The 12,781-nt window shown below is 47.6% G+C and overlaps 1 protein-coding gene across 5 annotated transcripts in view; it reads left to right on the top strand.

The window, feature by feature from the left end:
• The window catches only part of VPS13B (vacuolar protein sorting 13 homolog B), a 746,538-nt gene extending 735,691 nt beyond the window's left edge, over positions 1–10,847 (top strand). For all 5 annotated transcript variants that reach the window (XM_032858607.1, XM_032858609.1, XM_032858605.1 and 2 more), the window contains exons 59-62: positions 3,379–3,555; positions 5,673–5,775; positions 6,316–6,565; positions 10,409–10,847. In XM_032858607.1, coding sequence (XP_032714498.1) covers positions 3,379–3,555; positions 5,673–5,775; positions 6,316–6,565; positions 10,409–10,657 — 779 coding nt within the window. In that variant the 3' untranslated portion in view covers positions 10,658–10,847. The remainder of the gene's footprint in view (positions 1–3,378; positions 3,556–5,672; positions 5,776–6,315; positions 6,566–10,408) is intronic.
• Positions 10,848–12,781: the final 1,934 nt, after the last annotated feature.

Genomic DNA, 12,781 nt, shown 5'->3' with positions numbered 1-12,781 from the left:
CCCCAGACACCCCCCTTTCTGCTGCACCCTGGAGCCTGTGCCGAGCGAGGATGTGAGCTCTGTGTCGCTGTCATACTCCATGTTCCCTCCCAGACGTGGCTTCTCTCTCAGATGTCAGCCCTCGCCTCTCTGATCGCCCTCCTGGGCTGCTGCCTGATGGATGAAGCATCACTAGACTTCCGGTACCCACACCCTCGGTCTCCACAGCCACTCTCAGTGTGCCGTGCGGAACCCCCACAAAGTGGGCCTCTACCAGGTGCATCAGGACGTTCTCCCTGGAGTGAGAGAGCGAGCAAGCGAGCCAGGAACCGAGATGCGGCCCTTTTGAGCCGTTCTGCTGCCACAATCAGCCATTAGCAGAGTGGCGGCAGTTTGTGGGGAATTTTAGGAATAACAGAAGTGTTTCCTTCTCCGTGAATTAATCTGTTCTGGCCCTAAAAGACTAGCCTCAGGCTGGAATACTCACTATCCGCTGCGTGTAGGCCTCGTTTGTCTCTGAAGTGGTGAGCTGTAGTGCCCTGGCCTAGGCCTGTGCCTCTGCTGTTGTGATTTTAAAAATAAATAAATAAATGTCCAAAATAAAATTACAGCGTGCAGTGAGGGCAGCACCGAAGAAGCCACAGAGGAACTTTCTAGGTCAGTAAGCCAGTATTTTCTGCCTGAGGCTGGGGAGCGAATCCTGGAAGAGGTAAGGGAGGGCCATTCCAGTTCCCTCTCCTAACAAAGAAAGGCCTCCTCCTCCAGCTAGAGGGGAGCGGAGGAGACACCCCCCAGTTTCTGCCTCACCCGGCACACCCGGAGTCCACGGAAACTCCCCTCCCTCCGAGGCGAGCTTCCTTCCTCTCCTGCCTTCATCACATCACAGCCGTCTCCATGTGGCCGCCCACCCCGTGGGCCGGATGCCAACAGACAAGTTTGGGGATCAGTTTCCACCACTTAAAGCCTTGGAGCAGACCTCGAGTAGATGACAGTAAATAATTTACCGGTCGTGGGATTTAGCTGGATTAGACTTAATAAGCGAGCCTTCTGAAGCCCTCCGAGAAGCTGCCTCTCTCAGGCACGGCGCAGACACCACGGAATGGCTGCTTGTCTCTCACCGCCACTCTGGTCTCCAGCTCGCACCTGGTGACCAGCGAGGTGTTGGTGTGTGTGACAGACTTTCCCCCTCCAGGGTCTGGTGCTGGGCGAGGGCATGCGGTCTGACAGCTCCTTCTCTACCTCTCAGCATCTAACACCTTGTCATGAGGCTCAGATTTTCCACTCCCTGGGCTGCCCAAATAGTCCATCTGTTAAAGCCCCAGTAACTGAGCCTTCGGTGTGGCCAGTGGCTGGAGAAAGTAGAAGATCAAAGGGCAGTTTCACTGTGATACCTGTTTGCACTTAGGCCTCAGAGCTCGGTGTGGGGACTCACCGTTATCAAGGCTCCATGTTCCTGGTACGCGGTGGGCCTGGCACATTAAAGGAAGTGGGAGGTTCTCAGTGAAGTAACCACCTGGCCCCCGGCAGGATCTTAATAGTCTTAATGGAAATCTGCACTTGAGAAAAGGCCTTTCTCGTGTGATTGAATCCATTGGCGAATTTGTAATTATTTACCTCAGTTTACCTACGAATTTAAGCATGGAGACCTTTCAAAGAAATCAGATAACGATGTCACAAAAGCTATCTTCTGTGATTTGATGCTGTTTACTTGGAACTGTCTGCTGTGAGATAATTTGAAGAGAAGACCCCACGGTTCTTGTGTGCGCTGGGCACCAAAGGCGGCCACCACCGCCATTATTAACGCTCCCCAGCCCAGGTGCCAGGATGGAGTGTGTTGAGGGCCCTGATGCAGTGATCCCCTCAGCCCTCCACAGCCAGGGCGGCTGGGGCCAAGGGCAAGCAACTCCCTCCGCCTCCTCAGTCAATTCTTTAGGAGGTTTGGGAAGCCCTGGGTCTAGGCTGAGAAACAGACCTGTTGCCTCAGGTCATTCTTAATCTGTCAATACATAAATTTAAATGGCTCTGTCCAAATTCAGAGGAATGGAATCTACGAAGAACATTCCCTTTACAACTGACCTGAAGGAACCAGCCTTTGTTTTACTGGATTTTGTTCAGGGGAATATTACTTGAAATTAGCAGGTCATTAACAGAGACCTGGAAATCTCCATTTACCCAAGAGACTTTGAATTAGTGGCATTTGGTGTAATGGGATTTGACATGTACTAAAATCTCTACCAGGGGGACTGTGCATTTTCCATTAATCCTAGCAGGTTTGAGTTGAAAACAAAATTCCATCAAGAACTGCAATGAAATTTTTACCTCTTACTGAGCTAGAGAACCTCCTGCTCCATCACTGAAGGAAAAAAAGAAAATCAGGAATGGTGGTTAGTAGATATCCTCACAGGCCCCTCAGGGCAAGGGGAGCAAGGAGGAGGGAGCCACAGGAGGCTGAGGGACTCCCCCGCCCGCTTGGTACCTGACCCGGCTCCCCTCTGGGAAAACCGCTAGAGCAGAGTAGTGAGAGCAGGGGTTTGTAGCTGTTCTAAAGTAAAGAGTAAGTGGCCAAACCTCATTTGAAGTGGGAAGTGGGGGAGTGTTTGTAAGACTGGCAGAAGGAAGTGCCTGTTTATCAACAGGATCACTGAAGAGCTTGGTGGTGAAGAGCTGGCCTGTGACTCTGCCTCTCTAGACTCAAATCCTGGCTCAAGCACAGGACAGCTGTGTGACCTTGGGGCAAAACTCCTTAACCTCTCTGTGCTCTGCCGCCTCATCTAGGAGCTGAGGATAAAAACCATGTCTGACTCCCAAGATTATGAGGATTAATGGTCTCATACAAGTAACACTCTGGATACAGTCCCCAGCACATAGTAAGCGCTCGAAACAGATTAGCTTTATAGAAGTAACTGCAATATCAACACTCTTACATAGTAATAGATTAATATTATCAAAGAATCCGTCTTATCATTATTAAAAGGGATGGCCTCTTCCAGTTTCTTCACACTCCTAATTAGCGAGAATTGATTAGCTGAGCAGGCTTGCCCTCTCCTGAGCAATCATTAGCTCTCTCCTCTAAACTGTGTTGCCTGGTTTCTGGACAAAGGCATGTGAGTGTCACTTTGGAATAGTCTGACGTGTTTATGAAATTCTGAACTGAACTTCTCAGACCCTCACTGGGATGGACCAAACCCAGCCTGAACATTGTGTTTTGATGAAGATCATAAATGCCTAACTCAGTGCCCAGTGAGCTTATGTAATTGGTAAATAAATGTATAGTAAAGAACATTATAATGAGGGTAGGTTTTCATTTTTGGTCCAAATAAAGCTATTCTGAATTGAAGGTTTTCACTTTTTCAGGATTTTAAGCCTCAGTCCTCACAAGGGGCTTTTGCTGTTTTTCAGGTGCAATTGCCGGCATAGTCGATCAGCCTATGCAGAACTTCCAGAGAACATCTGAAGCTCATGCTTCAGCAGGACACAAGGCCAAGGGTGTCATCTCAGGTGTGGGGAAAGGAATCATGGGGGTGTTCACAAAGCCCATCGGAGGGGCCGCTGAGCTTGTGTCACAGACTGGCTACGGTAAGTCGTGGGGCACCTGTCAGGCCAGCTCAGATATCACCCACCTACTTGCATTATTATACCAAGGAGATAATCTAGGCCTTCGCATAGCAAAGCAATGAAAAAATAAAATGGATAAATCCATAAAGGGAGAAATAGCTGTCTTCCTCACCTCCTTATCCTTATTTATGGGAAGAGTAGAATCGTACTAATGATAAATTTAATAATTGTAGACCCAAGAAATCAATTAGCAGGTTCAGTAGATCTATCTCACAGATTCTTTTTACAGTACATCTAAAAAAATAGACTCCAGTGATCGCTTCTCGGCCTTTTGGCTAAGGCCGAGAGTAAAACAGACTTGAATGAGAATAACCAGTTAGAGGTGGAGGGCAGTTGAGAGCAATACGTAGAAAATATTGAAGCAGAGACTAGAATGACAACTTGTCTGATGGCCAGTTGGAAAGGAAAAATAGGTGATAAAGCAGGAAGATATCTGTGAGGTGTGTGTGTGCTTTAGAGAACGAGAAGGAAGAGCGTGCACGCCCACGCCGCCAGAGCCTCCCGTGCTCTTGCCCCCGGGCCGAGTTCCTGGCCACTGGCAGCAAAGGCAGGTGACCTACATCTGAGACCCCTTCCCCAAGCAGACAGCGAGGCTGCGGGCACCGCCGGCCCTGGCCGGGGGCGCGCTGGGGCCTCTCCCCGCTGGGCGTGCACGCGGGAGTGGCGGGTGCGTGTGAGCGGAAGCGCGTCTTCCCAGGCCGCTTTTCTGCGTCCTTGGCAGAGCCCAGGAAAGTGACTTCATAAACCGGGACTCGCACGGTCACCTTTTTCCCCCAAATCGCGGTGTCCTCGCTTTGGTCAGGAAGCGGGCTGCCTCGCTGCCATCCCAGACCACAGGCGCGCGCTCTGCGTCAGGCGGTAGTCAGAGGGGCCCGTTTCACCGCGGGCACCTGCACCTCAGATCTGACAGAGGCGGCCCGACCAGGCCACAGAAACCGCGTCTGAGGGGGAGAGAGTCTGAGAGGGAGAGAGTGGGAGACGAATGCCCACACTCAGGCAGCCATCCGGAGGGTTCCTTTAAGAGACCACACAGGCGCGAACATGTGTTCCTCTTGGCTGTTCCCCTCGCCGCCCCCCTCCCGGGTCTCTCGCTCTTCACTCACAGGGAAAGGGACAGAACCGCTGCCACCCGTCAGCCGGCCCAGTCAGACTCCGCTTACGCGTTCATAAAAGCGGGATTCCCTTGCTGTGGACCCCAGGGAGGCGAAGTCCACGCAGACTTCACCGATTCCTTTGGTGTGGAAAATGCCATGGTTCCTCACCAGGAGGTTTCCCAGGGCTGAGGATCCCCCCCTCACGGAAGAGCATCTCAGCACAGAGCTTCACATGGCCTTGTTGCTCTCCATCATTCTTGTAAAAGTTTTATTACTGCACTGAAGGTTTTACAAACCACTAACTCTTCGTCTAATGACTGTGCCTCGTTTATAAACATTTACAAGCCCTCGGAAAGCACACATGCTGTACCATCTTTGGTTCTGGAGCGTCTCCTCCGAGCCTGCATGGCTGCCGCTGGGTGCCCTCGTTTGGTGCCGGCACCGGGGAGAGCGTGTAATAAACCGGAGGCCCCCAGAGTGCTCATAAATGTATATGGATTCCTGTTTAACAGCTGGATTAAGTCACCTAAATACGGTATCTAGGCAAACCGTGTGCCTTTGTGTGCAAATCTGTGTGTTGTGTTTGTTTATGTGCCCGGCCCCAGCACCGATACAGAAGTATTGTAACATGAAGCAGGGAAGTCGACTAACAATCATGGCTTCTTTATCACATAAATTGTAACAGTGTGCGAGCCATTGCTCAGGACTGATTACTCCCAGGAGCGTTAGGCTTCCGCTAATTGCCAGTCCAGTCGATGCTTGCACTGTGGTTCATTCATTTTTCAGTTTGTAGCTAATGTAAGAGCGCCAGAGGTCAGAGCACTGCGGTGTTTAATGATTATCTATACACTTACTTCCAAGGATTTGACATCATTTTGGATCTTGCAGCGCTTTATGGATGGCTGTAAGCAGATGACATCACTGCAGCATGGAACCCGTTTCCAGAAAACAACTAGTAAAACTCCCTTACTTCTCTTACCACAGGTATTTTACATGGAGCTGGACTTTCTCAGCTTCCCAAACAGCGCTATCAGCCAAGTGATCTACATGCTGACCAGGCTCCAAACAGCCACGTCAAATATGTCTGGTAAAATTATCTAGACGCCTGTTCCACGGCTCATGGATGTTAGGGGGCCTGCTTTGCTCTCAAGCTGATGAGCCCTGCTTCAGGGGCAGCCCCAGACCGCGTTCGGCAGCTCAGGCAGCACCGGGGCACCTTAGGGCCCAGGAGCGGCTGCCGCCCCCAGATGCAGGGCTGGCCACACTCCTGGCCTCTCGCACACCCCTCGGGGAGGCAGCGCACTGACAGAGGAGCCCAGGCGGTGGGAGGGGACCCGGGATTCCCTAGAGAACCAGCCTTCTTCTCAGGGTGATGTTTCTATAGAGAAGAAAAGGAGCCAAGGGAAATCTTTATCCCCAGGAGGAGCTGGGTTCTGTTGACCAGAATCAGTTTGAGAATTAAAGTGACAATTACATTTTAAGCTCAAATTTATAATCAGATCGGTGAGAGCCCTCCGCCTTTGGGGAACCGTGTGTGGGGACGCCCCAGCCCTTGGTACCGTGAGCACTGGTGTATGACCATCTTTTCCAAACTGGCTTCCCGCCTCACTTTTCTTCTTGGAAACAGGAAAATGCTTCAGTCTCTGGGCAGACCAGAGGTGCACATGGCCCTGGAAGTAGTTCTGGTGAGGGGCTCCGGCCAGGAGCACGAAGGCTGCTTGCTGCTGACGTCGGAGGTGCTCTTCGTGGTGAGCGTCAGCGAGGACACACAGCAGCAGGCCTTCCCCGTCACAGAGATCGACTGCGCCCAGGACAGCAAGCAGAGCAACCTGCTCACCGTGCAGCTCAGGCAGCCGAGAGTGGCCTGTGACGTGGAGGTACATTTCAGGGGACAGGGTGACCGTGTGGCTGACTGCCGCGGCAACGGAGATGCAGGCTGGCCGCGGGGACGCGGGTGTTTATGAGCCTGAAGCCGCTGGCCTGGCTGCTATGACGAGGAGGGTTGTCAGAGGAAGCAGCGTGAAGGGACATGGGAGCCAATGCAGAAGGAAGTTGGGAAGCCCCAGCCCAGGCGTGTGTGGGACCCCTTCCTAGGGGAGCGCGGCAGCTGGCCCGGTGGACTCAAGGCCCGGGGTTAAGCCACTGTAGGAACTGAACGAGGCTTGCTTGTCGTGGGGCAGGGGTGCTGGAGGAGACCAGGCAGGACAACCGAGCTCCAGCACAAACCGGTCTGTGCAAGGGCCAGGGCCCAGGCGGCACTCCCCTGCGGCTGCCGCACAGAGCAGGCACAAGTCTGCTGTAGCCGACTGGAGATACAGGAGAGGACCGCCACCGAAGTGGGGGGTCGTGAAACGAGGTGCAGCCAGTGGGCCAGACCTTCACAAGCTCACAAACCAGGTCTCAGTCCCTCCTCCCCCGCTTTCCACCCCAAGACTTCATGGGTCAAAATTCTGTACATAGATCTTTCCTTCCTGCTCTGTATTCTGTGTGGTTCTGTGTCCCCTTTCCCACAGGGCAGATTCCCGCCCCCTAAATACTGTGGGGTACCTCCTGGGGACGCTCCTTCGGGTCTTGAGACAGCTCCCTGGCCACACAGCTTCCGTGCTGGATGCTGGCTCCCGGCCACACGTAAGCTGCTGTGGAACGGATGCTCAGGCAGGGCACAGTGATGTCCAAGGTCAGAGGGGAGCCCTGCCCGGAGTGGCACCAGCTTCCTACAGGCCAGTGTTCGGTGAGCAGGTGTACCCGGTGGAAACCAGCGGTCTGCTCCTGCCTCCCTGCTGACTGCCTGATCCACCGGGGGCTGTAAGAGTTGACCTAAGAAACAGACATCTTTTTCCACACAGCAAGACGAGTGTCAGTCAGTGGCAAACTGGAGCCTCCTTGTCCTACCTGGGCACTCGGTGGCCCCATCCTGCCCAATTCATTATCTTCTCCCTGGTATGGGAGCCTGTGCTTCCCTCGCACCACTGTTTGGGTAAATTATCTGAGAAGATGGAAAGCGGCCAACCACAACAACTCTGAGATTTCTCTAGCTTCTTGGATCCTAATCAGTCAGGCCTTAAGCTGGGGCTTGGCACTAGGCGTACATTGCTGCCTCGAGTTGATGACTTTCTGGGAATAAACAGAGGTCAGATGTCCAGGCTGACTTTAGATCTGCCAAAATCTTCTGATCCAATTGACAATAAAGCAGCAGTGATCTGGCTACAGGACTTGGCAGGGCATGGTATCATTATCTTCAAGTCCTTGGTCCTTAACGAGAAACTTCCAAGGCCCTAAGGAGTATCTAGGGCCATCGTTATTCCTTAGCTGCTTGGGAAATATTTCGTATCTTAAGCTGGGACTGGAGAGTCAGCTTTTGCTGTTAAACTGTCTTTACAGTCTTCAGCTGTGATCCTTCTCTCTTTGGCTTTTTTGAGGATACTTGGGGAATTATCATAGCTGGAAGGGAACAGCTCTGCTTCTCGAGGGGCTAATGAGATGATAGCTGGAGTCACCACTTCTAGAAGCCGCCAAGGCTGAGACCATGGGATCACGGAGTTAGAGGCAGAAGCACCACTGACACACTGGACATCATGCCCAACACCGGTTTCCCACCGGCACTCAGGGGTATCAGCTGGGGGAGCGGGGGCGGTAGGGCTAAGGGATGGCTACAGAAGAGGCAGGAAAAGATGACTGAAAGCAGAAATGCTGCAGGGCAGCATCTGGCAAGGGACAGAAAAGGTGGATATCCGGTATGCCTTTATCCCCCAAATTCTGCTTTCTCTAAATCTATCCCAATTTACCTCTCCCCTCAACTCCTCCTAGGAAACAGGAAATAACTGCCTCCTCGGTCCTGCATTCAAAGCCTAACCCCTCCCCTACTCACCCCAAAGGAGACCCAAACTGTAAGGAAAAAAAATGCTCATCTCTTTTCTGAGACAGTACAGCATTCGTTAGGAGTGCCCTAATCCAGTGTTTGCAAAACGTGGGCGGGGGGGGGGGAATCACTCAGCAGGGCTGCTTGACATAGTGAATTTTCCTCAGTTGTCATGCTTGTGTCAGTCCATACCCATTACATGCCAATCTGATGCGTAGACATAAAGCTGGGTTTAAGCCTACCTGCTGTCTTCCAGGGAAAACTAAGAACTGGTATTTTTAAGATCTTTATAGAAAATGGCTTTTCTGGTTTTCTTTAGATGCTAGGAAACACAGCTCCTTTGAATTTTGGAAGGAATTAATTTGTAGATGACATCATTCAGTATACTGAAATGTGGCAGGATTCAGATTTTTTAAATCAGCATTTGCTTTTCTTGGTTAAATGCAGCCATTTTTAGGGTAATAATTGCTTAATATGCCTGGCACATTATTGAAATCCCTTATGAGAGAGGCTCAAAATGAGTCAGAAGGTCAATTTATTCCTTGGCCAGGTTCCTTTCACAGCACGGGTTTTCCTGTGCTGCTGTTCAGGAGGAGCAATTAAGACTTTCTGTGTATTCAAAGCTTTCCAGCTGAATTCTGACCCCATCAAATGATATCATCGGAGCTCTGGCTTTTGCCTGGTGGTACACCGCTTTCATCTGTCAGCGAAACTTTGGGGGCTTTTCTTTTCTGTCCCAGGCTTAAAAATACGAGATCCAAACAGTACCAGATGCCCTACTTACTTCTCTGGCAGCCCCTCCACTCCTTACCATCCCACTGGCTTTTGCAGCTTTTAAGACACCCTTGGCTGCACTGTTTCCATGCCCTACACAGAAACACAGAAATTCTTTATATTACTACTTGAGGATTCGAAAGCCCTTGTTAAAAATGTTTTTAATTCTTCCAGAGTGATCTTGCCAACATTTGGTAGGTACAGACCACTGAAAGGTCAGTGGCTACCTGATTCCCACAGATCAGTGGCTTACACTGGAAACTTCTCAGTCCACATGATCTACACACTAGACGGCTACAGAATTTCAGGGTGGGAAGAATATACAGCTCCAACTGCCTTTGATGGGTGCTTTCTCAGAAAATCGCACTTAAGTACTTGGGTAGTATATCTCAGTTCTCCTATTCGAGTTCCACTGAAGATGAGCCAGACTTTTATGAACCATAAATGTACTTTGCATCCTCCCTTTTTTTTCCATAAAAATTTCCCCTTCCTCTGCCCAGTTTTTTTATTTTCTCTGGCTTTAAATCCTAGTGTTTATAAAAACAGAAAATGTTACAGTTCAAAAGGTATTTATTTTTTTAAATGCTCTGTCCAAAGCCACTGGTTTGAAAAGAGGTTCTCTTTTCCACGATTTTTTTCTGTCAAACTGAAGAGGTTCAAGGAGACAAGCAAAGAGAACTTTTATTTCAGGTGCCAGTTTGTTGATTTAAGCAGAGGAAAGACACTTTTCTCCTTTGTTCCTGAGCTCCTCAGTAAAGAGCAGTGAGAGATGTTTAACAGTTAAGGAGTAAAATGTTACTAAATTTGTCAGCTTCAGACATCGGAATTTTACACACCAAAGGCTTATTCAAAGGAGGCCGTCCTAACAGTCTCCTGCAGAGCGCTTCTGTCGTTCTCCTGCAAGTGCGCTGTCATTACCACAGCTCCGAGGAAAAATAAAAAGCACTGTTTGGGACAAAATGGCTTTATTAGAGTACCTAAAGGCATAATGTATGGATGTATTAAGGCAACAACAGAAGGAATAATTTGTCACGAAATGCCATTATGAGGTTTTGGCAGCTGAAGACTCTTTATTTTTGGATCCCAGGTGGACGGAGTCCGGGAGAGACTGTCGGAACAACAGTACAACAGACTTGTGGACTACATCACAAAGACATCTTGTCACCTGGCTCCCAGCTGCTCTCCCATGCAGACCCCGTGCCCGGTGGTGGCTGTGGAACCTCTCCCCTCCACTGTGAAAACATACCATTATCTGGTTGAGCCACACTTTGCTCAAGTCTTCATTAGTAAGTTTATCCTGGTGAAAAATAAAGCCCTGAGGAAAGGGTTCCCTTGAGTCCCCTCTAAGGTGGTGCTGGTCCTGCTTGTGCAATTTATTCTTGAAAAGGAAACCTAACTAGCTCTAATAACATCTAATATGGACACAAAGCCAATACTTTACTATAATTATAGGTAATTTCCCAGCCTCTTCTAAAATTAATTCAGATTCTTCTCCCTAAGAAAACACCTTAAAATGCAATGATAAAAAAAAAAAAAAAACTTGTTCCTTTCCAATTTGGAGGCCGTGATTAATGTTGTCATCTCATCACATATATATACTACCTTTTGCTGTCTAAGGGTATTTGCTAAAATGTTTGTTTACTATAATTAAGATCTGTTAACTCTGCTCTAACAAAAAATGTGGTCAGGCCTTAGAATGGAGAGACTGGTTAAAAACTTCATTCCCAACTGCATCCGTTTCTAGGCTAAGACAGTCTTTTCCTTATATTTTCATCTGCAAACGTTTGGAATCTTTAAACGCTTAGGATTTTATTTAACTTGTTAAATTTATTACTTAAAATGTGATGCTCTTCTTTAAGTGAAACCTGCTATGTATATTCCTCCTTTAAAGCCTGCAGGTTACTGAAGTTTATAAGACCTTCTCATGACTGTCCAGGTACACTAGAAAAAATGTTTCGCCAGTTTATCTTTTAGCAAGCAAGCTTATGTGTCTACCAGAGAAAACAGACCCAAAGGGCTCAGGTGAATTTCTCTAGTTCCATAAAGAAAACGTGCTACTAGGAACTAACACCCTCTTGTGGAAGGGGTTTAACAGGAGGATAGTCCTACCGCCCTGGGGTACTACAGGGGAGTGTTAACCTTAACAGTGAACCAATCCAAAGAGTTTATTTTTAATTCCTTAACCACAAAATATTCCCAATGCGTGATATTATTTTTCCATTTAAGAATGGGTTTTTATCAAGATCTTGGGTCACCAGATATCATCTTTAATATTCAGTAAAAATCTCACTCTGATTAAAACACATTTTTACTGATTACATCCAAATCCGGATCTACAATCTATTATGTACAATTGTGAGATGCTAAGAAAATTCAATTTCAAATGCCTACTAATTTTTAATCAAGTCTCACATGTCATCAGGCATAAGAAGTCACTGTGTAATTGTTTCTGGAAAGCAAGACTGTTTGTTTATGAACTCAGGCTAAATATGAAAAAAACTGATTTTTCCATTAGTTTGTTGTGTTACGCTCATTTAGGAAAGTCACAGCTTTGTCAACCTCAAGAATTAACTATTTTTAAGAATGTAAATATGTATTAACTAATGTATCTTTTATGGTCATTTTGCATACTACTTGTAAGAACTGTTATATAAATTGTTGAAAATAAAAGGAATCCTTGAATTACTGACCACACATAAATGTGTATTGTCACCAGGTGTTTTTCAAATGCAGGTTTTCACCAATTCCTGGGTTTAATACAGCTCACATTATTAGGACCCAAGAATTTTGCATTAGTTAAAAAGTCTAAGAAAGTTTTTGTTATCCTAATAAAGTACCAGTGATAAAATCAGCATAGGTTAAAATAAACAATTTTTAAAGCTCTCTGTAGTATCACTTTGATCACAAAAAAAGCACTAACAATTAATATGGGGGTAAAGATCCTCCTAAGACCTCCACCCAAAGTTCCCATACTCTTATCATTAACTGTGACTACTCTAATACTTTTTCTGGACTAGGCATATATTCCATATCCATAAAATATATTATGGTATTTTCCTAGACCAGATATATATTCTAACTTATATACACATACTGTTAACTCTTCAAAAGAAACTGGTATTTTAATTATCTACTGAAACTGGTGGTTGATCCATCAGGGCTACTAAACAGTGACAATGAAGCCCAAGGACATATTTTACTGAAAAGATGTTCTCTGTCCCTTCTAAGAGGATACAGTATAGTGAGTGGTCTTACAGGCTCATGTAGACCCCAGGACGAAGAAAGTGCACCTACCAGTATTTCAGTAAATTAAAACACCAGAGCAATGAAAAATATTCGAAGACAATGGTAGTTTTAAGAAATGTTAAAATCAAGTTAATCATCCTAAGGTTCATAAACACAGTTAAAATCTCCAACCCTGAATTATCAGAATAATTAAACAGAAACCTACTGTCCAAAG

Source organism: Lontra canadensis, unplaced genomic scaffold, assembly GCF_010015895.1.
Source record: "Lontra canadensis isolate GAN:19392208 unplaced genomic scaffold, GSC_riverotter_1.0 scaffold15, whole genome shotgun sequence".
NCBI lineage: Eukaryota > Metazoa > Chordata > Mammalia > Carnivora > Mustelidae > Lontra > Lontra canadensis.
The sequence above is the reverse complement of the archived record's forward strand: the minus strand, read 5'-3'. Positions and strand labels throughout refer to the sequence as shown.